General features: G+C 38.9%; 1 protein-coding gene across 1 annotated transcript in view; it reads left to right on the top strand.

Moving 5' to 3' along the window:
* LOC107194203 (sodium- and chloride-dependent glycine transporter 1-like) overlaps positions 1-17,551 on the top strand; it is a 79,170-nt gene extending 61,619 nt beyond the window's left edge. Inside the window, exons 9-10 of the mRNA XM_015583792.1 lie at positions 10,916-11,068; positions 17,402-17,551. Coding sequence (XP_015439278.1) covers positions 10,916-11,068; positions 17,402-17,551 — 303 coding nt within the window. The remainder of the gene's footprint in view (positions 1-10,915; positions 11,069-17,401) is intronic.
* The last annotated feature ends 10,096 nt before the right edge of the window (positions 17,552-27,647 follow it).

Here is a 27,647-nt window from a genome sequence, read left to right as displayed (position 1 = left end):
TCCGATCTAAAGAATAAACGTTACATCCGAGGCCCATGACCTATAGAATCGTGGTTATAAAGTAGCAACGCAGTGGCGGACAATAATGTAAAGTCGATACGCACAATTACAATAGATCCACTTAGAATATAACTGTTCTACTTGCGTTTAAAGACGGTCACGATCGTGTGACGTGCACGCGCAGGACGCCCGATTGTACCCCTATTCGGTCACGTGACGCCGAAGATGCCCGAGGCTTTCCAATCGCGAACACGCGTCGCCCACACCACGCAGTTAACATACCTGTAATGCACCAATAAGAAGACCAAGTATTTTATAATGTTACGTGGAATTTAATTTTCGGGTCCCGGACAGCCGTGTGGCCGTGGTCCACCGCGAACAAAGCCCTTCTCTCGGTCTCCGCAACTATCCGCGCCTCCACCAGTTGAACGCCCGGCATTCCTCGAGTGCCGATATCGGGTAGGACTTCCGATACCTCCGAGATATACGCCGGATTGAGACTACGAGAGAGTGACGATCGCCGGCTAGCACGCACAAGGGTCCAGGTTCGCAAGTGGGATGCGGAGATGTTCCTCACGGCAGGAGGCGGTTCGCGAATGACTAGAAATCGTTATGCGTTAAATGAGACGTTTATTAACGCCACGCGCCTACCCTGGAGGGTAACGCTAACAATAGGTGGTAAACGATAACAAACTCCATAACAGTTTTGATCCGAAAATTCGGTACACGTCGCGATATAAACTAAACAACCAATGATTCGATTACGGCGCCTCCGCTAGATGATATGTACGGTACGCTACGGTTTGAGGAACCCAGTGGGAATCCGCCCGCCCGCTACTCGCGGTCGTGCTCGCGAATTCGCCATTTCTCACAGAGGGTGAGAAGATGACCGATGTTAAGCGACTCTACTTTATCGCAATCAGTTACAGAATCACACGAGATAGAATGGATGGCTTACCGTTAACAGATTCTCGTCCCGTTGTCGCCGGGTCCTCGCTCGCTCACTCTCACTGGGAACACTCAACAGACACACAAGACTAGTTGACAGGTATCTCAGTTACTTCGCACGCTCGCTAACTAAACTCGCTAGGAATCGAATGAAAAGCCGCGGTTTTCGGCAATCGGCCGCAACGTTCGACGGTACTCCCCTTTGTCCCGCTACACTACCGTTCCGTTCCCCGTGCCCCCGCCGCGAATCTCCCCTGGAGTATTCGCCGGTCTTCAGGGACGCCGCGCTTCCGGAAACTCCTCGGGCCCTGAGGTCTTCTCCGCCAATAATCCCGACTCCCCTGGAGTCGGGTTGAAGTACGGCGCTTAGTCCCCTGGACGCGCCTGTACTCCTCAATGCTGGGTCTCTCCCGCAGCCACCTCCGTTGAGAGTCTTTTGCAGAGGGAGGCGCCGGTCACTGCCAATATGGTCCTATTCCGTTGGTACTGGTGTTTGCCGACTCTCCAGTCGACCGGTCGCTTCACGAGGTTGGCTCCTCCACCGTTGTTTGACGGTGTGGTCCTCTCGTAGGGCAGGAGACCTTTATCCCAAATATCCAATATCGACTCCTGATCGGGGTGGGGGAAAACGGTTCAGGAGTCGGGTGTCGCCTCACGCTCGCCACGGCCCTGTAATTGTGCGTAGTTGCTCGGCGTGGTAAAAGACGCGGTTAGTCGCTATTCAAATGTTCGCAAGTTCTCGGGATTCCTCTAGGAGCGCTCGTGTGTCCGCGAGTGCGTGTACGAGCGACGTTTTGCAGCGCAGAGGGCGATCCGGTTCCATACGTACTACGCTCCATGCTCGAATTTGGAGTGGTCGCGTTACGCTGTCAAAAGGCAGCGTAACAAACCCGCCGAGATTTAAAATAACTGAAGAACAATACACAGATTTCATTCTCTTCCTTGATCCTCCGTATTTAATAGGAGGCGATTTTAATGCAAAAAAACTGGTACTCGGGCTTAAAAGCTACAAATCCTAGAAGTAGGTGTCTCGTACAGGCAATACACCAATTCTCCTTTGACGTCACCTCGACAGGCGATCCTACCTATTGATCCCAAGCAAACGAAAAGATACCGGACCTTATCGACTTTGCTATTTCTAAAAGCATAAATAAAATTCATGTGGTTTCTTAATCTTGCCTGGACCTAAGCTCTGATCACTCTCCTGTTATTATAGAATATAAGGAAAAACCAGTATCTACGCACAACTTACTATCAATTTACAACAATAGAACCGACTGGGATCTATTTAGAAGTGAAATAGAAAAGAAACTGAATTGCAAGATATCCCTAAAGACTCCCAACCAAATAGAATCTGTAATCAATGATCTTAATGAAACTATCAATAACGCTGCCTCAGAAGCTACCCCACCAAATACACCAACTATTTCCATAAAACTGTACCCTAACTACAAAGTACAGAAAATAAAGAACAAAAGAAACTCAAAAGCAATTGGCAAAAACAGAAAACCCAGTATAACAAAAAACTATTGAACGCAGCAAGCAAGTATTTAAAAGACACACTGCAAAAATTGAATAACCAGAAATTCTACAATTATAGCTCCAAATTATCCCCGTCGAGCGATACTGACTACTTACTCTGGAAGGCGATAAAAAAGCTGAAACGTCCAATAGGTTCAATGCCAACGATTAGACAAGTAAACAGCGAATGGTCCAAATTCAGCGAGGAAAAAACAGCTGCATTCGCAGAACACTCAGCCAAAGTTTTTCGTCCCTATTCAGTAGAAGACACTTCAAACTTGGTAGACCAAACATGTAACATTGTCGCACCAATAACGAAAGAAGGGAATAATGAAATTCCCAGAGCTACGCTTAAAGAAATAAAAAAAATCATAACAAGCATACAACTAAAGAAAACACCTAGCCATAATAGATCACTGGAAAAATTATAAAAGAACTTCCTCTTAAAGCAAGAAGGCTGATTACAATCATCTTCAACGCAGTTCTGCGATTAAAATACTTCCCCAGTCAGTGGAAGATAGCTCAAGTGATAATAATACCAAAACCAGGACAAGATGTGCATTCACCGGCCTCATTTAGGCCAATCTCACTGCTACCAAACATGTCAAAAATACTGGAAAGAATAATACTCAACAGACTGAAGTCAATTATCTCGTCAAAAAAGCTAATAGCTGACCATCAGTTTGGATTTCGAAATAAACATTCTATAATCTAACAAGCGCATAGAATAGTCAATACCATCATTACTTGCCTTGAAAAAAAGTTATACTGCTCAGTCATATTCCTAGATATCAAGAAAGCTTTCGACAAGGTCTGGCACAAAGAACTACTGTTTAAAATTGCAGACAAGTTCCCTGGTCCATATTATTACCTCATTAAATCATACCTATCAAATACAATATTTGTAGTCAAAGTGTAGGCCAGTTATTCCAAACAGTACTCAATAAACTCTGGTGTTCCACAAGGAAGTGTCTTAGGACCTAGTCTCTATAACTTCTACACCGCTGATATACTCATATCTCAGGATATTTCTCTTTCAACATTTGCCGACGACACTGCTATTATAGCAACGCACGACAATGCTAATACTGCCTCTGTACAAGTCTGGTTCTTAAAATGGACAATAAAAGTGAACGAAGAAAAATCCAAACATATCACCTTTACATTAAAAAAGCAAAAATCACCCAGTGTATCTCTAAACAACAAAATCATACCCCAAATTACAGTTGTAAAATATCTAGGCATGTATCTAGAAAAAAAATTAACGTAGAAACACCCTATCCAGAAAAATGTAGAGCAGATTAAAATAAAAAGAAGAAACATGGGCTACCTAACAAGAAGAAATTCACAACTAAATCCAACAAGTAAACTTCTCTTATACAAACCTATTATTAAACCCATCTAGACGTACGGGATCGAGCTTTGGGGTACTGCAGCCATGAGTAACATTAAAAAACTAGAATCTCTACAATCAACAATCCTCCGCACGGTAGTAGATGCTCCGTGGTGTCCGTGGTATATTAGAAACGAGAAACTTAGGAAAGATCTCGATGTAGAAACAGTTGAAAATGCAATAACACGTAGTGTTGCAAGATATAAGATGAGAGTAGAAGACCACCCAAATCTCCTAGCAAACAACTTATATTCTACAATCATTCCGAGGAGACTAAAGAAGAAGAAACATCCCAATGACTTGACTAACTACATAGGACATACAAAAAAGTATGAATAAATGTGAATAGATATAATATAGATAAAATGAATAAATGTATTTAACGCTAGGGCATGAACCTCTGGGAATATGCCCAACAAGCTATTACTTCAAATCGCTGTACCAATTTACCAAATGTTTTTATGAATAAATTGTCAATTATCCCAAGAAAAATAAAAAAAAACTCTATTTAAACATATAATTAAACACTAATAAGCTTGTTCTACGCTTTTAAGATTACAGACATTATTAACTTTATTACGGAATCATTTCTATAAATAAGTAAAACAATGTTTTTGTTAACCACAAATAGACATACATCACTTTCAAAAATAATAAATTTCCAAAAACTTGACTAGTACCAAATTTAAATATATATGTATTTCAATTGAAGTAATCTTTTCTGAAATATAGTTTTGGAACATAAAGAATAATAGTTATAATAAAAGCAATAAAGGTATATTATCGAGTGTAAAAATATATTCATTGGATATATGTACAGTTTTGAGAATTTTATTATAATCAGTTTAATAAAAAGATAATGTAAACTTGATATCAATAACTTCTAGTCATATTTTAATCATTTTGCTTCGCCGAAAGTTTCTTGTAATATGCGTGGGGAACAGGGGGTATCTAATACAATAAACTCATCATATCGTCGTTGTTAGAAGTGGACTTATACCACTTTCAAGAAAACCATTTATACAATTCCATTTGACAAACTTCTTTTAACTCATTCATGAGAATATGACACTGTATTGAATTTGTTATTATAAACATGAAGAGAAGTCATCTATGTGTAACTGAATCTATTAACTTTAGCTCATTTTTGTGTAAAAATTGTAGGCTGTTGGATAAAGGTTTAAAAAAATAAACGACACGTATACGCAACGAGAAAAAAAGGATCCGTTTATTAGGAAATGCAGCGAGCCGGACAACGCGTCGTTCCGGTCACACCATGAATCTCTCCTTCGACGCGCTTCCCCCGTTGACATCGTCGTCAAGCGAAAACATTGACAGTCGCGCCTTTGTTCGTCGCCAGCCCCGTCGCTATTCGGGTGCGACACACGGGAATCTCATAACAGGAGCGTATCTTAGAAGAATAAAATCTTACAAAATGGAGTTATTCCACTTTCAAAAATAACGGCCCATGTATTAACCATTTTCATACCTTAGAGCCGATAAATCGGCTTTGTGGGTATTCCGAAAAATAGCTTAATCCGATATATCAGTTTTCCATTTTCGATAAACACATGCAATAAGTCTTTATTGTTATAAAATAAGTTTATATAGTACTACATACATTTTACAATAATATAAAGGAAACGTGAAAATATCTTCATTTTTAAGAGAAATATGTTAGTTTTAATAGATATGTTAGAAACTTTCTGCCACTGCTTCGATTTTATTGAGATGAGATCTGTATTCCTTAGAGATTCTGGGGTATGTACCGTGGGGTCAATCACAGTCCTCTTACCAAAAGGCGTCGCTTCCTTCCCCACTCCGTGGCCAGATCCTCTAGGAGCTATGTCCTTATTCTTAATGTAACGCAACGTCGGGCTGTCTGCCATCTCTAACTTTGACTCATCTGATTCACATAAACAACCCTCTACGTCACCGACAGCCGAAAGACGCGACCACCATGCGACGCCAGATCTATTTAGTCTCATTCACCCTTTTTCAAGACCGCACACAATCCAAAACTCTACCATAGACTCTCCAACGGTGAATGAGCGGCGGGTCATTCGCCTTCAACTCAACTTAAAACATATTGACGCTAACAAATACCTCTAAAATCGCATATTTTTCAAAGTATTTTTGGACGGTACCCGAAAAATTTATAAAGTACCATAAGGGTTGATATATTTTGTATTCTTTCTTTTATTATAATTTAAGGCATAAAGAAAACGCTGTCGGTTTTATAATAATGGCAACGCGTATTTATTGCGGGCGGTAACATAAACATATGCAAAAATATGCCGTAAAGAGTAATGAAATAAAATTACACGCCTCTCAGTGAAAAGACGAGATACAATCGAATTGCAGCCATTAACCGGACCATAATTTCATAACTACTCATAGCACATGCGGACAAAGCAGATAGTTTAACTTTAGGACGTCTAGTCTATTCTCATTTTGTGTTTCTTCTTTCGTCACAATTGTAAATCTAAAGCTACATTGACGGGCGTATCCTTTGTGCCCCGTGCGTGCTTGGAATGACACTCGCCCGAGGGGATGATCACTTTAATGAGGCACAACTGCTCCTCCTATCCTCTCCTTTCCCTTTTTTCTACGTGTTTCGAGAGAGTGCGTCGCATGACTTGAGTACTTGAAATATATCTGCTTCATTGAATCGGAAAATGTGACATACGCAAAATTCACATACAGTAGTATAAAAAATTCACCTCCCGTATTCGAACTAACAAGGAAACATAAATTTCCGGATAATAGAACATTCACTTTTCTGATTGTAAACTTCATTTGTTTGAATCGACATCAAGAAGTTTGCTTAGATAATTATGGATTTCACATCTTTTTGGTTGTTAAATTACAGAGATTTTTCAATATAAGTATCTGCGTAGAATTCAATTGAACAGAAGACATTATATTGTGCATTGTATGTAAGCATTACAAATTTGCACCTGGAGAATGCATCTGTTGTTAGGAGGTACTCCGTTTGGACAATAGAAGGTTCGGATAGTAGAACGTTGGAATATTAGAGTACTCGGATAGTGGGCGTTCGGAGATAGGAGGCTCTACTGTATGAATCCTTCAGAATAGACAATACAACAATATTATTAGTTCCATATTTAAGACAATATTTCATAGGTACAGGAATCCCGTGTTGAATGCAACTCGAGACTGACTCGATGAATCCTATATCGTCATCCCTACCACTGCGGAAGGGGACCGTGGAACTTGTCAAGCGCTTCATTTTTATGCTCGGCACGCCGCTGTTGACGAATCAAATTAAGGGGGGAGACTCCTTTGGGGCCAACTTCGAATTGATCGAAGCGCGAATGTAAACAATCGGACGCCAGCGGAAACACATAATCGATATTTGGGACGGCTTGATAATACGACATCTAGCGGCAGTACCCACAAATAAATTTTGTTTCCCGTTACCATCAAGTTGGGTTTGTGTATTTGCTACGCGAAGACAGCGCACGGGCCACGGAGTTTCCCCCCTTAACTGGATCACCTCGATTGGCCTAAATTAAACGGTACGACAAAGAACGTACGAGACATCCCGAGACCGAGTAAGATAACACGAGCCGCAGACGGCCACAATGTAATCATGTAGTCATTGGCCGGCGAGAGCATCATAGGCGGGCCACGCAGTCGAGTCGAGTGGAAACAGAAGCTTTCTCTCTGTGTTTCAATCGCTTATCCTTTTCTATGTTCGGAACTCTACATAGGCAAGCTGTCGAGGCTCGAGTTTCAAGCAAAAAATTGCATTGTAAGGTGCTGAAAACGTTTCCACATCGTGCTGAATGCAACGAAGCGGACCCGAGTTTGTTGCATACAACACGAAATTACTGTATAATAAACTACAATCTAAATTTTTTTGTCCTGCAAAAACTATTTGAGTGTAATTAACATATTGTAAACTCTTATTATTGACGTAGATGTTGTTTCGAATGTTACGACGGAGCGTTCTTCTCTTTTATTAGTTGCTTTAAATGTTTACAGTCTAACAGAATATGTTTAGTTATCTTGCGAAGAAAAATTCTTGTCAGTTAACAAATAGTTTGTCTTTTCGTCCTATAAAGATCCCTTTAAGTATTTCTATCGATTAATGTTCTGGAGGTAATAATAAACAGTATAAAATAATAAATATATGTAAGTTCTGCGCAAAAGAACGTAACTGTTTCTTTCAAACACAAGCATGAAAGTGCAAGTAAAAGCTTAATTAATTTCTATGATTCGAGTAATAGTTCAGACAATTCTGTTCGTCATTTTCATTCTCATGGTAGTGTAATATATGGTAATGTAAAGTATGGTACGTTGTCTTTTAGGTACGCATTTTCGAAACGTCATACCCTAAGAAAATAGAATAAAAAAAAATCAATGCTTCGACTCTTCGAAATGGGAATATCCTTTTAAAGGAATGCGGTAGACACAAGACAACAGCCGTAGGCTATTTCCAAACGATGTGCATAGTTTAAAATTTATCGTTACATTTATTTCAACGTCAATAAATTTCACGAGACTCCATCGAATTTATTCTGTCCGATATTCGTATTTTAAAAATTCCTCGAAAACTCAGTGTTACTCGTGTCTACATGCGACAGATATAGCCGTCGATATTATAAACATTAACTTGTTAACGTCCGGCACACGTAACAGTAGTCGATAATAACCAGAAAGTTACGTGGGGTATACGGGACATACGTCTTTCCCATCTATGGCTCTTTTTATTCCTCCCCTGGAACAAGGCGACGGGGCTTAAACCCCTGTCATGTTCCATTTTAGCGATTACGAGTCATACCGAAATAAATGATCACGCCACTCAATCGGCCGGCTACTCTTTCTACCGTCGATTACGGGCCGCGTCTATGAGATACGGACTGATTTAAAGCAGCCGATCAAATCGATAACATAATTTCTTTCCCCCGCACGAATCGAATTGATCATCGCAGTGAAAAGAATGGACCTCAGTCGATCACGTCCCGCTTTTCCCTCGTATACTTACGGCCAGAAAAATAACTTAGGTCAGGTCTGTTACGTTTAGGTCTGGGTTAGATTTTTCTGGAGATGCAGAGGAGGGGTGCCCCTATGCATTTCATGAAGATTTACCGTATAATTAAGAATTTCAGAAATTAGTATTCATAATAAATTTATTTGCTTTTATTTTCATTCGATGGATATCAATGTGGCATCATTTTGAAAAACTTACATTACGATCTGAATACTTATATTGCCGTTTAAAAATAAATTCGACTAAATCTAAATCAAAGCTCACTTTAATTTAATCAGAAATGAAGTTGGATCCTTGCCCCCGCCCACGCAATTATGCCCAAGCAAATATGGTAATAATATAATGTTTATACTAGGTAAAATTGAACTTATTTGGTTATAACTTCTTAACAAATGTGGTAACCTTGACGACATGTGTCAAAGTCAAGGTCATTGGAGCCCTTCAATACTTAAAATAACTACTATATATTGAACTTTTTTTATTTATAACTTTTTAATAAAAAACGAGCGATGGCTAAAGCATTCTGAAGGTCATTCAGGAGGGTGATCTTGACAGCATATTTTCAGATCAAGATTATCGGTACTGCCTCCCCTATTCCAAATATTTACCTAAATTTTTATTACTTTTAGTATCGATGCATAAAAGTCCGTGTAAGATCGTTGTTCAATGTCGTGAAAATCTAAATACAATGACCTTCATAGCGAAGGAAAAGGTAGAGTTAGTTCTGTTAGTGAAGAATTTCACAAACGTTACCCTTGATGTACTTCTATCCTATCGAAGGTTGTAAAAAGCATTAGTGATGTAATTCCATTCTATAAAAAGTCGTAACTTAGTAAATTTACCTCCTTAAATTCGTTTCCAAAAATGTAATCATACTACAAATAAGTGTGGCATTTTATTTAACAAAATCAAGTCTTGAACTTTTTCCTACCACTGCAACCTACAGAAAGACTATAAGACTATGTAGTGTGGTCCTCTGTAACAAAAAAAATTTGTAGAAACAACTTTTCCATATCTTCAGTCACTTGCTGAAATATTTTTGAAATATTTATCCATTCTTCCTTAAAATGGAGTCACTCTATTGTACATATACAAATGAAGTGTTAACATCTTTTTTTTTCACTTTTTCATTTTCATTTCCACTTCTTGTTCTTCTCATTTTTTCAGTGGCAACTAACTTTTTGAATTGTTTATGAAACAATATATTATGTGTCAGAAAGATTTAATTTATTCACTATCGAAATGTATCCATTTTTTCATCTTTGGCATTCCACTGTGTAGTAAATGCGTTTTATATCATTTTCAGTTTAACATATTTAGTCAGCAGTGTTTGAATAAACTCATAGAACGACAATGTTTGACTTTCTTGTTAGTATAACATTAATTTAAAACTTGTTTATATCAGACTGTTCTATACTATGCTATAGTATACTGTTCTATATTACTCCAGCTTCAAATAATGCCTGGTATAATAGGCATACAATTGTAAATACTTAAATAATTCTATGCCTTACTTTACGTATTCAGGTCTTCACTTTATATAATGCAATAATGTTTGCAAAAAATGAACTCTGTACCGGAAACAAACAATTACATTACACGAGACCCAATAAGCGTATGTTTGACGATTACTTTTACGTATTATCAATTCATAATTTCGTTCAATACCGAAAAAATCCTCGATATTTAAGAAAATTCTCGTTCGCAAAGGGTTGAACTGGGCAATCAACTTAGCATAAAATTTCCACGTGAACCGAGGAAGAAAGTTTATTTACGCGTATCAATTGATTCGAATCGATTGGTATTAAACCTGGTTATCGATGAAAAGGTTGAAATTTTTCATTCCGACCGAGGCTTAAATCGCTCTAGTTACAATCACGCTCTGGGGAAAACACGGTGGTGTTTCTTTCGATTAAAAATATCAAATTCCTAATTGGCCGGTGTACCGTAAGATTACTGCTCTCCCGAGGAATTCACGGGAAGAAATAACCATCAATGTATTTTTTTTCTCCTGTTTTTGTTTCTCTCCATAGGGGGTGTTCGTGTATCAAATATCTAAGTACCAGTTGGGTTATTATGGCACGTACATATTCCCTGACTGGGCGAACGCGATTGGAATACTGATCGGCTTGTCGACCATCGTCCCGATGCCGTTCTTTTTCATCCGACAGCTGTGGAAAGGACCGGTAAGTTTGTTACAGCAGCGGTAATAATGACGCCACTAAATCACCATGAATTTCTATCGTTACGTAGAATAAGCGCATTAATTCGAACGAAGCGATTACTGACAATTGCGTGCCATCAAATCATGGGGTTTATGGGAGAAGTGGCGGGGATACAAGCTGAATCGAGATATCTGCTGGAATAATGCTCGACAAACTGGGGGGGGGGGATTATTATGCAAACGGCTCTGTGTTTTTACGATACGTTTTTGGTCGAAACGGACCGCCCCCGCCCCCCTTGAGTGCTCTTTAAAGCATACGGTGATTCCGACGGTGACCGAGTTTTATTAAAGATCTCTTAAGATAGGGTGCCCGACCATAACATCTGCGTTTTTGGAAGCGTTCCTTTTTCGGTGCAATAAAGGGGATGCTTGGTATTTACTGCCTGACAGTTTACGATGTCTAGATTTCCTAAACCTATCGCGGATGTTGTAATTCCACGTTTATGTTAAAAGGTCAGACCTGTCTAAAGGACCGTTTTATACGTTCAAATAATTTGGCGCAAACTGACTTGCGCATGCGATATTGCACAAATGAACTGAGTTGTTTTATTCTATTTGAGGCACGTTTCCACGTTCAGATAATTTACGCAAACTGACTTGTGTATTATACGTTCAGTGCACCTTGCACAGTTATTTTAATTTTCTACATTGCCATCGCATTCTGTGGCTAGTTTGCGTCAATGCAAAGTTGCAGTCTTCGTATCGCTGTATCACGTGCATGTCTTATCGTTTCTGAACTTATTCTAGCACATGCTGCAATTATCTGTTGTTTCATATTTTCTGGTGTAGTCGGTACTTCTTGATAAACAGCATTTTTCAATGCTCCCCAGAGAAAAAAATCTGATGGGGTTAAATCTGGAGAACGAGGTGGCCAAGAAACTAATCCTCCACGTCCTATCCATTTATTTCGGTAAAGTTCGTTCAGTGCATCTCTTACTCTCCGAGCATAATGTGCTGATCACCCGTCGTGCTGTAACCACATCATTTGGTGAACGTTTAGTGGTACATTTTCTAATAAAGTCCCCTATGAAATAATACAGCATGTGCTAGAATAAGTTCAGAAACGATAAGACATGCACGCGATGCAGCGATACGAAGATTGCAACTTTGCATTAACGCAAACGGTCACCACTTCGAGCATCTCCTGTAATGTAAGAAAGTTTATTTTACTACCACACTGGACCTTACATGACCTTCACTGATAGCTCGCTGATGTCGTCTCAACACCGGCTATCACGTCGCGATATAAAAAAACATAGCATTCCATTAAAAAAAATGGCCTTGAAATCTCCTCTATGCATTCACCCACGCAGAAAATGTTTGTGTCACAATATGCCTCCCTCTATACCGTGTAAGTGTTGTATATAACATTTTTTCATATTATTACAAATAACGGCAATATTCAAAGTGGACATATTTATTGCCCCTCCCTATACATAATATGTACAGGGTGTCCCAAAAAGATGGGTTAATCCTCAACATACATATTCCTCATGCAAATACAAATTCAAAAGTCCCATACTGTTATGTAATCTGACGCTCCATTTATGAAATATTAGCAGTTAAACGAACTCACTCGTACTTACATGTAGATCAAGGGATGTAAACTCCCATGCTAAGCGGTGGGATAGTGTTTTGAACGCCATCTAAAATATGAAACTTTCAGCGGAACTAAAATTCCAATATGGCGGTTAAATACCGCTAAATTTGAATGCATATGCACCGTGCGTGCTTAAATGTGAAATAAAAGATGTAGCTATTGATACTAACAAAAATGTATATAACAAATAATGATGGTATGTGAACGTTATAATAATTAAATTAAATACCATCAATATTTTTTACATACATTACACTTTATATATGTAATTACAATTGTAAAAATATGAGTAGTGGGAGATTCGGTAATTGACACATACATTACATAATATAAGTTAAAATATATTCTAACATTTTAAGTTAAACACATTAGTTTTGCACAAAACTAGCTCTTCTTATCACATTTGCTATAAATGGTTGCACATTCATGATACCTTGAGATCTGTGGAGTGATGCCTTACTAAAATTTTAGATGCCTGGGTGGTTAATAAATTTCGGCCTCTGACAGCCAGAGTCTAACCATCCTCTTACATCAAAAACTGACATACTTAACAGCGGTCAACAACAATAATTAACCCCAACTTTCTTAACACTTTAACTTAATGCTAGACAGCGCGAGGTGCCCATACATGCGCACGCAACATACAGCCCAAACAGCCAATCAACATCGCCGCTCAAATATGAAACCATTTACATCCGCTTTCAAATACTATACCGGAAGTGTCTATCTCAGTTTCCACCCCCTGGTGTAGATACAATCAAGAAACGCACGATTCAAGTCACTGGCCTCTACTTCTTGACTGTGCTACGCGTACGTGTGGCCCACCGCTCAGCTGATTGGAGTTCGTTTAACTGCTAATATCTCTGAAATGGAGCTTAAGATTACAAAACTGTAAAGAACTTTTCGATTTGTGTTTGCATGAGGAATATCCGTATTGCGAAATGTTTCATTTTTGTGCGGCACAGTATATTAAGCTACACTTACCAAACGTTAGGGGATAGAAAATCGAAGGCGTTCAATAACCTTGAAACTTTAGAACCCTTCGGTAAGAACTTAATGAGAAACAATCACTACCTCCGAACTATTGACTGGACTTATAACAAGTCTCAATATATAGGAATGGTGAACAGTGCATTAAGTCCTCTATGTGATGGATTTTATACTGTTCGACCTGGAAGATGATATGGAGTCAATATCATTAGTTACACTATTGTATTAAAAACTTAACAACTTAGACCGAAATAATTTTTACCATCGGAAATAGTGGGAAGATGCAAAAAACATGCAAAATGCCATTGTTAAAAAAAAGGTGGACTATGCAGTCTAACTCTGGGGTCCAGATATGTAATAGTAATAATAATAATGATTTAACAGGTATAATAGTGTTAAAAATTTCCTGGCAATCGAATGTTAAAAAAACAGTTTACTTAATTCAGTCTATGCTATTAAAAAAATTACATAAAGCTCTCAATTTTCAACATAGCCGCCATCTTCTTCTACACCAAGTTCAGTTTACCAAAAAAAGTGATTGGCGTCTCCCTTGTACGTAACAAGAAAAGTTATATTCATTGACAAATTATTTCCTGTTTAATTACACTGTTTATGTTGTGAGTTTATCGTGGACCGAGTCGATCATTGGATTTCAACGACCGCCCTAGGATAGCTAGTTCTATGCTGAAAAGGATACGCAGTGAAGGTGGTGTTGCAGCGAAAAAACACACCGGAGTTTAGCCGGAATAGTTTATTGTTGAGAATCTTAACAATGTCTCACGAAAACACGATTACACTCGGTGGGCACTGGAGAGCCGCGAAGTTATGATCGAGAGTGCCGTACACGAAAAATCCAGGCGATCACGAAAATCATTTACACTAATCGCCGACTATCGATACGAATTATACTCGAGCGGTGAGAGCGCTAAATATAACACTTGTGGTGTTGCGATAATTGACGCACGAGTTGAAAAATGATAAGTTTGTTAAGATCTGCGATTACTACAAAGGTTCACGACAGAATGACCGGTGAGCAGCGAAGTTTCTACTGATTTTAGTTCAAAATTCCTTAGGATTTTTCAAAGAAGCGCCGGATTGGTTCCAAGAATATCGATCACCGCGAAAATATCGATGGATAATCGATAGTTCGAACAGAGTTGCGCAGATTCCGTAAATACGTTATCGCACGCGCTCTAACGCAACAGGATCGCGAAATTCAGGGACGAAACTAGCAAATCGGCGTTGAGCGCACGCAATCGTTGACAGGTTCGTAGGATGGTGCGAGAGCGCCCTATCCTATTTACTTTTGACGAACGCGTCTCTTACATTTTCATTCCGAAACATACACGAATTTAATTATTTTTGTTTTGAAGCATGATATCACACATTTTCTATAATTTGAGATAATAGTAAAATAATTTAATTAACAATAATTTTGAGTGACTTCATTTTGTAATTTAATACCTTCATCTACATAACGGCAATGTGTCAAGTCTACTAATGATGCGGGTAATTGAAAAAGGGTCAAAGTAGATTTCAATTAGGTGCGCCCGAATAGGCACTAAATAAATTATATTATATATTGATCAATTTCTGTCGAATGTTGTAACAAACAAAATTACACATATAGGTATGCTTCGCTACTGTTTTATTTTGGTTACAACTTCTGTTAAAATGTAACATCGGAACTCGGTACAATTTGAACAGTAATTATCATGTAAAATCTCAATCCGAGATTATTTCCAGATTCATAGAACTCACTAAAAAAGTATAATTTAATTTTATGACCTACACTTAATAATAAGTTAATAGTTCTACATGTATTTATAGTTACCGTAGTAATTTTTAATTAGGAAATGCGGCCACTTGAATTTTCATTACAGAAATATGCAAATACTGGATAATTATGCGGTATCCTGGTAATATTTGAACGATCGACGAATTGCAAATTTTTTTAGGAGCTGTGTAGTGTCCGGCGGTGGTTACCTCCTGGCGGTTGTGCAACGCTTTAAAAGTGCCCTCCCTTTTCCCTTACAATCTCAAGAACTTCGAACGTCTTAATACAAGTTTTTCCATGGTACGTAGGTAATCGTACTTTGAAACGAAAAGTTTTGTCCGCGCTCCATCGTTCGGATCGAACCTATTTCTGCCGTACTTTCTACCTCCTTCTTGACCGCTTCCGCTTTGTGTTACTCGATAAATTTACTATTACTCTTATCTCCTTTCTCCCTGTTTTCGACTCCCTGCACAGTTTGAAACTACTTGTGCGGTTTCCGGAGATATGACCTGGCAAACGAAAAGGAAGACAACCGCGTCGCGTCCCGTGAAGAAAGTAGTGCGGGTCAACCTCTTGCTTTTCGAAACCACGATGCTTTTGTATCGATATTAACTTTATCGATTTCATTGTGGTTTGTCTTTCCGCTGATTCTATTTCTATTTCCATTGTCCGACATCACGGGTGATTTCTTCGAAAAGTCTCCGAACACATACATATATTGAAACAGTAGTTTCATGCATTTTATTGTCTATAGTTCGAATATATAAGAATATTGTCTTCTCGTGGGCCGACCGCGAAAGGAGGTCGTACCCCCAGTATCACCCCCTCGGCCCGGTTGCCCCGCGGGCGACGCGAGAGTCATCGTGGCTGATGTTTGGCCAGGCCTGTATTAAGGGATCTGCGTGTGGTTAAAATTTCATTTGTAAAAACGATATCTTATATACATACACCAACTTACATAATAGCTTTCTGCTGAAACTATATCTTTCTTGAAACATCTGTGATATCGTTGCATGGAAATGACGGTTAAAGAGACAGTCAAAACCCATATCTATCAGAAATATATAAACATATTTCAATTAAACGCTTTTGTATATACGCACCTTTACTTAAACGTTGCAGCATTACCATATTTCCATTGAGGTTGATGAATAAACAATTACGTATTGATTTGAAATATTTAACAATTTCCGAAATTATGTGAAAAATAACTTCAAATACTCCTTTATAAATACAAAATTCGAGGAATGCTCTTAACATAATAAACTAACATTACCTAAAGAGTGACCCAATTTGACAGACTCTGTTTCTTTTCTCCTCATTGTTAATCTGTGAAAAGTTTTACATTAATTCTAAATCTCGGTTACCTAATCTGCAACCGTTCAAAATTTGCTCACTCGAAATTCTTCATAAACTTGTTTTTCGTTACAGTGTTTGTCGTAGTATGTATAATAAACTTCGCAGGGCGAGAAGTCTGAAATGGCAGCTGACGTTAATATAAGAGGGGATTTTTCAAATACGCGTTTCTTAGCGAGTACGCTCTATTATTTGCTTTCGTCAACGAGCCACTCTCTTCCCGTTAGAGTCTCATGACTCCTATGTTACATTACCGGTGCCAAGATTTATATATTCCAGCCGCAACATACATTTATAAGGGCGGACCAGCCACTCCATGAATTATTCCACGATCGTACTACGTTTAAGGATCAAACCCATTTAAGTATTCGAACTCCTCCTGATATCCTCATCGGTGATCGCAAACAATTTATGTACGGCATTCCCGGTAAAATCCATGGAATCTTTCATCGAGTTGATGGTCCGCCAGACCGATTGAAACGACGACTCTGGAAAGTTCCGCTGAATTGTTTGAACGGAGCTCGGCTCGGCAATTGTTCAAAGAATTTCACTTCCGTTTTAATTGTCCGCAGAGGGATTGGAGTCTGTTTCGACCCAAGAAGACGTGGGGGCCGGCCGTGGTAAAAAGTACAGGTAACAACACTTCGTCCACAACGTCGATCGAGATGACGATGGCGTCTGGGGGTCAACCAAACGTTAGCAAACCTTTTGTAACTTGTTAAACATGCTTTTCATTTGTATTACATTGCGTAGCAAGTTCGTTCATGTTTTTTCATATGAATATTAAGTATTACTAATTTTGTAGAAAACTTACCTAATGTATGTATCAATTTGTTCTATGACCTTCTGCCATATTTTAAGTAACTTAAATATTCCTTTCCTGTAAGAGTGTTCGCTTCTCTTTATTAAAAAAATTCAGTGCATGTTTTTTTTCGTCAGTGTTTCCGAACGAATTTTTAGTGAGAGAATGTTACAATGTTCGTAATGAATGAAAATCAGATGGAGCAAGGCCTGATGAATATCGTGGATGGGGTAAAAAATATCCCAACCAAATTGCAATATTATTTGCCGTGTCCTTAAAAATGTATGCTGTTACGCGTTACCGTATTGGAAGACAACTTCTTTTCTGGATACAAGTAATGGCCGTTTTTCTCCTATTGCTGCCTTTAAGTGATTTAGTTGTGAACAGTATTTTTCAGTATTAATTACCTGGTTATGTGGTAAAAGTTCATAATAATGTATTCTTTTGTGACTCCATCATACACATTACATAACACCTTCTTAGGGTACTGTTCAACTTTGGTGATGTTTGAAGGTGTTTGCCCTAGCATAGACTAATCTTTTTGGCTTACTACATTATCAATAGTTATACAAATGGGCTATTTTTGAACCGCTTTAACAAAGAATTACAAATTAAAAAGCGATCGGTCAAATTCAAACGGAACCCAAACATTATATTTATTTATCATTCCAAATTTTTCTTCAATACAATGAAACTGATTTATATGAAATATTTAATATGTTGGCTGATGTATTTATCCATCGTTGCTAATATAAAGCAACAGTTTTAGATAACATTTCTCGAAATGTTTACCGCCGTCGACGAGAACAAACTTATTGCACAACCTAATAGTATACATATATCATTTTAGTCATCTCGTTTTGAAAATTCTTTGCATTCAACATGTTTCATGCATAGCTGCATCAGCACATCTGCGTGACACAACATTTAGGTTGGGGCTAAAGAATTTATGAAACTAATTTGACTAGAGATTATGATGCGTGGGCAGTGGCTGTTTGTGAAATCTCACATTTTTATAAAAGAACATTACAAAAGGAGAAATTACGTAAATTCGTTCACTTCATTTATTCTAAAAGTATACCCTGGAGTTTCTAAGACTTCATAGAAAGGAACTTTGGTATGGAATACTCACAAACTTTGAAGGTAGATACAAACGCTTGAGTGTATGTTGAGCTAGATATGTACTTTCCTATCAAACTTCCTTATTGTATTTCGTCTAAAAATATTGCTTGACAATCGAAGAAAATATTTCTGGATCCTTACTTTTTGGATATGGTTTTTTTCTCTCAAGAAATTGAAATCGTAGTTGATTAAAATCTGTATGCATTTAATCTTCACTAAAATGTTTACTGTATTATATTTTTTGTATATTCATACAGCTATTTACAGAAGTATCGGCTTACCCCATACGTATAACACATGTTACATATTTAATCAGTCTTAAAGTTTGAAATGCTAATTACAGTAGACTCTCTCTTTTGCGGTCCCGCTTTTACCGACTACATTTTCGTTGAGATCCAGCGTGAATACAATTGGTACGTTCATTGAATTTAATTTTGAAATACACACATGCAAAATTTGCTGTGACTCGTATTCGTATTTTTTTTATACGGGGTGGTCCATGCAACTTGTTAATCCTGAATAACTTCTAAAGTATGCATTTTATGAAAAAATTCTTTATAGAAAAGTTGTATGGTTTGGAGTGGTACATTATGTAATGCATATATTTTTTTTAAGTGGAGGCGTTTCGGAGATTTGAAGGTTAACTTCGTTTTTTTAAATGGAATGCTATATTTTTTATGCCAAAATATCGAAGAGCGTTAAATTTTAAGTAAAAAAGTACTGACCTTTATTAACAGTAAACCTAATAATTAACGAATAATTTCACTTTGTTTCTTGAAAATGATTTGTGTGTAATATGAAGTTGGAGATTCAATACCAGCAAAGATTTCTGTAAGACCGCCAAGTTTACGTGACAACGTTTATTACGCACAGATCATTTTGAAGAAACAAAGTGAAATTATTCGTTAATTATTAGGTTTACGATTAATAAAGATCAGTACTTTTTTACTTAAAATTTAACGCTCTTCGATATTTTGGCATAAAAAATATAGCATTTCATTTAAAAAAACGAAGTTAACCTTCAAATCTCCGAAACGCCTCCACTTACAAAAAAATATATGCATTACATAATGTACCACTCCAAACCATACAACTTTTCTATAAAGAATTCTTTCATACAATGTATATTTCAGAAGTTATTCAAGGTTAACAAGTTGCATGGACCACTCTGTATATTGGACATTGCGTAAGTGGCTATTAGTTTTAGTTTTCATTTATATTAACTGGATAAATAATATTTGGCATATTTTTTGGCATATATGAGGTCCGGTCCCATTGAGCTCAGTTAAGAAAGAGTCTACTGTATATGTAATACATGGTTAATGTATTTTATAAAGTATTAAAATAATATTTGAAAAGTATTTTCACTGGAAGTTGTAAACCAACGTACCCAAAAGTGTACACCCGATATTTCAATATTTATACTGAACAAATTTATTCATAGTAAATTATTAATTCTTATGTATAGATTGAACTATTTCAGTTTGTTTTTGTAAAGTTTGATGTTTACATTTTTGGAACTTAAAAAAATAACAATACTTTTTAAACTACACTGTATATAATTTCTCAGTTGAATGCATCCCAATTAAAAGTATACTAAGTATGGTTTAGACTCATTCAAATTAGACTGATCATTTGTGACTTTAATATTAAGTACGTAAAATGTGCTGCACTTGTGGAATATAACTGTGTTTTGCAATAAAAGCATAAAATCTGTAGTGTAATGATGGACAATAAGGTTAAGGTCATTTCATTAAGAAGCAGATTTCGGATAATATAATGTTGTAGTTACTTTTTAAGTGATAATTTTTTTTTTGGCAGAAAGATATTGCAACAATTTTGGTGGATATTGGTATGGCGGTCAACGTGGTAAACGCTTCTTCTTTATATATCGCACCTTTGTCCGATACTTTTTCCCTACTACTTTTATACGCATATTTCGTACGCTTTGTTCAAACTAACTCAAGGAACAATTAAGAGTTCCTGCACGCTAAAAGACAGCCTGGAAGTTTTAAAGATGCTAGTTGCGCCGCGCCGAAACGAAGAGCTACAGTGCACTGTTAACAACTCTGTATATTCCATATTTTCCAATAACTGTACTAAATACCACGAAGTTCCTTTTCGTTCTGAGTTTTAAATTAAGTCGTAAACAACTTCCGTATTATGGAATTCTATTTAGCGTTTTAAGCAATAATTTGACTTCTATGCAGGTAATGAGGTAATACGTATAGAGTGTATAAGGATTCATGGTGCAAACTGTGCACTTGGTGCTTGTTAAAATCAAAAATGACAATATACTAATGTCTATTGAAAAACTAACCGTATTCGACTTATAAGAAAACTTTAATTACGTGTACGCAAAAATAATGACCGTACGGAAAGTTAATATTTGTGATTTAATTTTGTTGCTGGAAAAATGGTAATTCTTTCGAGTAATAGATGCAATAGCAATTTTTTCATGTTAATAAAGATTTTTACAGAAAAGAGCCATTACATGCTTATAGGGGTAGCAGGGGTATGACGGGATTGTGAGGTAAGATAGGGTATTGTACCTAAACGCTAACTGAAAGATGCTAGTCATGACGAATACAAAAATAGGACGCTATTATGTTATAACAGTTGTGTCGCCAGCAACAATAAGTGGAGGAGCATGCGTCTTTTGTTTATAGCTGTGAAAGTCGGTGAAACTGTTTGCAGGTTGTGTCGATCTTATTTTGTGTGACAAAAACATTTATAATACATATATATTTAAGGACGGTAAGTCCATAGTTTTTCTTATATAATAATCTTTATTTCATCTATTTCAATGTGAAATATTCAGAATTAGAATATCTTTTTATTTGTTGTACAAATATATTCATTTCTGGAAAACGATGTTATGAGGCAAGCTGGGTTCTTTGATACAGAAAATAATGAGGTACCTAATTATTGAGTCTTACGCTAGGATTTGGAATAAAGACACGTAATTAACTAAACCTACCAATTGTGGATACATTTACAACCGCTAAGTAATATGTATTTCCGAAAAAATACGTATTTGTATCCATTGTGAGAATACATAAGCAAAAATACAGCGCGAGTCTGCCAGCCGAACTCTGATTGGCCGCGGATTTTGGTTAATATCTCATTAACAAAGCCTCGAATAACATTTTTGCTAAGGAAAAACTTGTTCCAAATCACCTCACAAGTGACCCATTTCAGGGGTCTACAACACGTTTGTTACACCCTGTATATTAACAGCTTCTTCAATATACTAACTGGTTCATTTGATTAAAATTATTTCAATTCCACTATAAATATTTGTATTTTTACATTGTTAATTTAATAAATTTGAATGTTTATCACATGTTTAATGAAGTTTTTTAAGTAACTTTAATTACATTAAATTAATAAATATGACATGTTAGACGAATTTGATCAGTTCCGTATTATCTGTTTAAACCGTAAGCAATATTAGAGAATAATGGAGAGTTTTTTCTATTTTGTATTACATCTGTAAGAAGAATTAAAGATGAAGAAAAAAGTGTGAGGTAAGTGAATTTTATTAAATATCGCCTGGAGCTTGCCTTTTATTAAAAATCTACCTTATAGTCCTAGAAAAGAAGTAATGTTGCTTTAAAAGACTGACGGCCCCAACATTTAACAACAAACATATTTGAATAATATATCATACGACTTCCTCTGAACTACACAACATTTACCTGAACCAATTTTCGCGAAAATCAATATTTACGGAGCCACCGAGACGGTTTCAATTCGGTGGTTGCAACCCGAGCATCGTTTCCGAGAACATTATATATAGGATATCCTCAATTTGTCACACACTCGATTTTCAATCCTAATGTGTTTTAGAGGTACTCGTTAAGTTGTTTGACGTAGTATCAATGGAAATTGAATCAGGAAGAAATATCTGGTATCACAATTTACGAAATACGATTAATATAAAGTAATAAATACAATTGTGTTCAGTAGTTAAAATGAGTATTTGCATATAATCATTTATGTAAAGTAATTTTACAGGTTGTTAGATTGAATTTTAAAAATGTCTGCTACTGTTTGAGCTTATACGTGGCCTAACGAATCTTTCCGGCTCGTCAAGCGACGGACGCGTCTGTTTTTATCGCGGCGCGATGGGGGGGGGGGGCGTACGCGTTTCACCTGTCGCCGTGACCATGAAAGTGTAGCGAAAAACAATTTCTTTTCGCGTCTAGTTCATTTCAATCACCCGAAATCAGTTCAGTTCGCTTTGTTCTCTCCGATCGCGATCAACCCGTGAGCCGTTAGAGCCGTTTCCTGTTTGTCTTAAAACGCCGAGTTGTGAGACCCATCGTTTCCCGGTGTTCGGAACCACCTACGCAACGCAATCGGGTCGAAGATCAAAATCGTCAATCAAAGCACCGAAATCCGTCGTTATCAACTGCCGAGAGTCGTCCCGCGAAAACCCGTTGTTTTCCGCGCTCTCGCGAATCATTACGGTGCTGAGAATGTTGTGTGTCTTTCCAAATACTTTCCAATCTATCCTCCCACTCAAGTAGAACTGCGATGATGAAAGCCAATCTTCACTGATTGATCTCCTCCGGAACTGAGCAGCCCTTGAAATTCTTAAGTAATTTCGTCCGCGTTTTTGTCAGTTTCTTGTCTCTCTTTGTCTCCGTAAGACGCCGGATTTATAAACCGCGCGACCGCAGTCAAAACGCGCTTCATTTCTCCCACTGCGCGTCCCCATCGGGACGGTCCTGGCACCCCGTTCGGTACGCGGCGATTCATTCCGGTATCGAATCAAACAGTTACCTTACTTCACAATCAATTATATTAATCTTGCAAACAATGTCTTTTATTCATATACAATAATATACATGTTCATTCTGGTCTACCTTTCTTTATTATAAAAATTATGTGCAAATATTTTATTCAGCTATGTCTGGATTTGGATTATTTCGTAAATTATGATCACGATTCCAAGGATGATGTTTACATGCGAATACAGGAAAACCAATTTATACGAATGCTTATTTATTTAATTATGATCATGAATTATTATAAGATTGTACTTCGTGATTTATATTTTGAACACCTTCCTGCAGGAAACTGTCTTATTGTTAGAGTCATAGAAGTATTTACAATTAATCATATGATATGCAAGTTTATACGTATACATGTGTTTGGTCAGACAAAACTCGATTATAAACGTCTCTGGAATTACGATAAAAAAGGTATGTCTATATATATATATATTCTAATCTTATTTTGAAAAAATATATTATCTCGGCCAATATGCTTTCTGATTATCTTGCTCCGTTTTTAAAAATCTCTAACATTCTTTTATCGTATAATATATTTTCACTGCTGTCTTTGGATTTGCACTATCTTTGATGAACAAAGTCATCTAATAATATGAAAAAGATATAAATAGAAGTACATATATAATGGTTAGAAAAACATGTAAAAGTATCGTAGTATTTAAGAGATACAAATATTCCTTTTGCATTAATAAAATCAATGAAAATTATTAATAAAGACAGCGTTTTTGCACCTATCTACTGTTTGAAACTTTATCTGCATTATACAGTAATTTTACGCATATGAAATCACTATATCAAAACAGGTATACTACCGCAGTTTCAAACGAAGATTACTACAATATTCCAGCACCTATGAATCGTAACAGAAATCAGCTTTTTTACCACTAGAACTATTAAAGCGGTGAAAATGATTTGTTTGTACCTACATACATTATGTTATAATTAAGTAGACACCGGATGTTTATGCAAATACATATTTTTATAGAAAACAGATAAAGAAATAAGACCTGGGCAGAAATATGTTTTATGGTTAGAGAATTCTGAAAATATATTTTTTATTTTGCACTTTTTGCATATTGCATATGTTTTTGTGTTTCATATTTAGAAACATAGGTATGCAATAACTTATTGCATATCTTTCTCGACAAATATAATTGTCTATCAAAAAACTATCGCATCATAACTGTAGATTACTGTAGAATGTCGACAACGTAAACATATACATCGTGGTAATTGTAGGCAAACATCAAAACATACTTGTATAGGCTACAGTTGTTCGTTGAGCATTAGATGTGACAGTACTTGTATCTATTACATACAGTGTTTTTAATAACGCCGAAAACTCGGAGTAGCAGAAAATGTAGCACTAATGAAAAATTGGATCGAAGGTGAATGTAATTTTGTCGAAGATGAGAGTAATGAAAAAAGTGTATATTGTAATACTTGTAACAAAACTACAAAATGCGAAAGAAAATCGCAGTTAGTGCAACATATAAATACTGCTACACACAAAAGATACGTTGAAGGAGCAGCTAATACGTGCAAAAGGCATACTGCCGAGCAGCTATAAACGAGTTAAAAAAAATTAATTTAATGTAAATTTAATGCGAGAAATAGTTGTTGTTAATATGCCTTGGTGTGTTTTAAATAACGATGTATGGAGTAATTTCCTACCGAAATATACAGACCGCACTTTTCCGGATGAATCGACACTACGAAAAAATTATGTGGGTGATTGCTATGATTCAAGTATTCAACATATCAGGGATGACATTGAGGACCATGTAAGAATAACGATGATTAAATGTTACAGTAATGCGTTTCCTCAAATCTTTTACAACTTTTTCTTTAATTCGTTTATTCATCATCGCATCGACGATAAAACTTTCATGGTTTCTTTTGTTTTCTCCAAACAAGTATTCATGTTCCTGGCCTTCTTTCTTTTTTTCTTAACGGGGAGAAAACCTTGATGGAGGTGCAATGCTTCCACTGAGAGCGGAGACGATGCGGGGGTTTGACCCGCTAAAAACCCACCGGTAACCTTCCCGGGCGTGAGGGCTCGTCACGGGATCGCCCGACTACTCACTGCGACCAGCCCCGCCCTTACCCTCCCGCAATTGAGGGTGGGCTCTTTTCTGGGTGCTATTCCCCCCCCCCCCCGGGGGCGGCTGTGGATGCCTTCCCCCTCCTTCTACCTACAGCGTCGAGGAGTAACCCTTCGACGCTACCTTCTCGTGGGCCGACCGCAAAAGAGGGTGGTACCCCCAGTACTACCCCCTCGGCCCTGGTTGCGCTGCGGACGGCACGAGGGATCAACCCGGTTGTGACCCCTGTAACCCGCGCCCCCGCAGGGCAACCCTTTTCCCGCGGCGGTACTGCCCGCACCGCCGTGGTTTGGAGAAAAGTGAGACGGTCTAGGGTGCCCGTGGGTCCCCTGTGTCGATCCCACCTCCTGGAAGGGGGACGGCCGCGGAGGCAGCAACTTGTCGCCCCCGCGCCCGCCTCACTCCTCTTCTTTCGCCCCGAGCGACATCGGGAAAGATTGAGAATGCAGAAATGCGGACTTCCTCACAGAAGGAGACGACGGCGCCCCAAGACCTCTCGTCGCAAACCATAGCTTCCACCACGGCTCGCGGCGAGAGGTCCCATCTAATTTCGCGCTGGAGGGCCCGCCTTTCACCGGCGAAATACGGGCATTCCTCCAGCGTGTGCTGCACGAAGTCAAACTCCGCGCCGCACATGTGACACATAGCCGTCGTCTCCGCCCCGATCTTACACAGATATTCACCGAAACATCCATGTCCGGTGAGAATCTGTGTGAGGTGGTATGTCAGCCAACCATGGCCGCGGTCCATCCATGCGTCTAGGCATGGAAGGGCCGCCCGACTGCCCTTTCGCGGGCGGCGCAGCTCGACTCGACCAGCATCCGCCACGCATCACGGGCCATCCGCCGGGTCTAGCGCTTCATCACCTTGGTCGCTTCGTGTGTTGGGGAGTGCCCTGAGAGGCGGAGGGTTTGACGGCGCCGATATACATCGGCTTCGGCCTCCGCCTGAATCTCAAATGGGATCACCCCGGCTAACACGATAGCCGTCTCATGGGAGATGGTTCGATATCCCCGCATCAACCTGATAGCCATCCTCTGCTGTATCGAGCGAAGGACTTGCCGACCCCGTCGGCAGGCCATCAGGCCTCCGGCCCACACCGGTGACCCGTACAGGGTCGTCTACCGAACCACCCCCATATAGAGGCGGCGTATCCTCTCTTCTGGCTCTCCTATGTTGGGGAGGAGGCGACCCAATAGGGTCGCCACACTGTCCACGCGGGGACCAGTTTTTTGAAGTGACCTTCGAAGCGCCAGCGGCTGTCGAGGTCGAGACCTAGGAATTTCAACCTGCTCCCGACCTCGACTGGGCTGTCACCTATACGGATCCGAGCCCGGGGTGGTCGCCGCGACAAGGACAACCTGTGAAACCAAGCGGCCTCTGTTTGTGCGGCTAGATTTCCAACCCCAGAGCTCGGATCCTGGCGACGATACGACCCACCGCCACTTCCGTGCGGCGGGCTGTCCTCGTCCAGTCCCACCTCACCACGATAATCAGAGTGTCGACTGCATAGCAGACGACACTCACACCGGGCGGGAGGGGACCGCGCAGAACCGAGTTGTACCCCAGGTTCCATAACTGGGGTCCCAGTACGGACCCCTGGGGCACGCCTCGGTTGACCCTCCGTCTCTGGATCGAGCCCCCTTGGCCGGGGTACTCGATCCGCCTATCGGCCAGGTAGTCCGACAGCACGACCCGGAGATACTGAGGCACTCTGTGTTCACAGAGTGCCTCCCGGATCGTGTTCCAACGGATGGTGTTAAACGCATTGGCGATATCCAAAGATATCGCCAGCGCAAAACCACCGCCGGAAACTGCCCGGCCCGCGAGGGAACGGACGTGGTCGATCGCATCGAGCGTCGACCGTCCCTCGCGGAAACCGTACTGGCAGTATGCCAGACCACCTCCAGCCATGCTCCTCGAAAGGCGGGAAGCGAGCACTCGCTCAAAAAGCTTCCCCGCCTCGTCGAGGAGACATATCGGCCTG

Source organism: Dufourea novaeangliae, unplaced genomic scaffold, assembly GCF_001272555.1.
Source record: "Dufourea novaeangliae isolate 0120121106 unplaced genomic scaffold, ASM127255v1 scaffold37, whole genome shotgun sequence".
NCBI classification, from domain to species: domain Eukaryota; kingdom Metazoa; phylum Arthropoda; class Insecta; order Hymenoptera; family Halictidae; genus Dufourea; species Dufourea novaeangliae.
The sequence above is the reverse complement of the archived record's forward strand: the minus strand, read 5'-3'. Positions and strand labels throughout refer to the sequence as shown.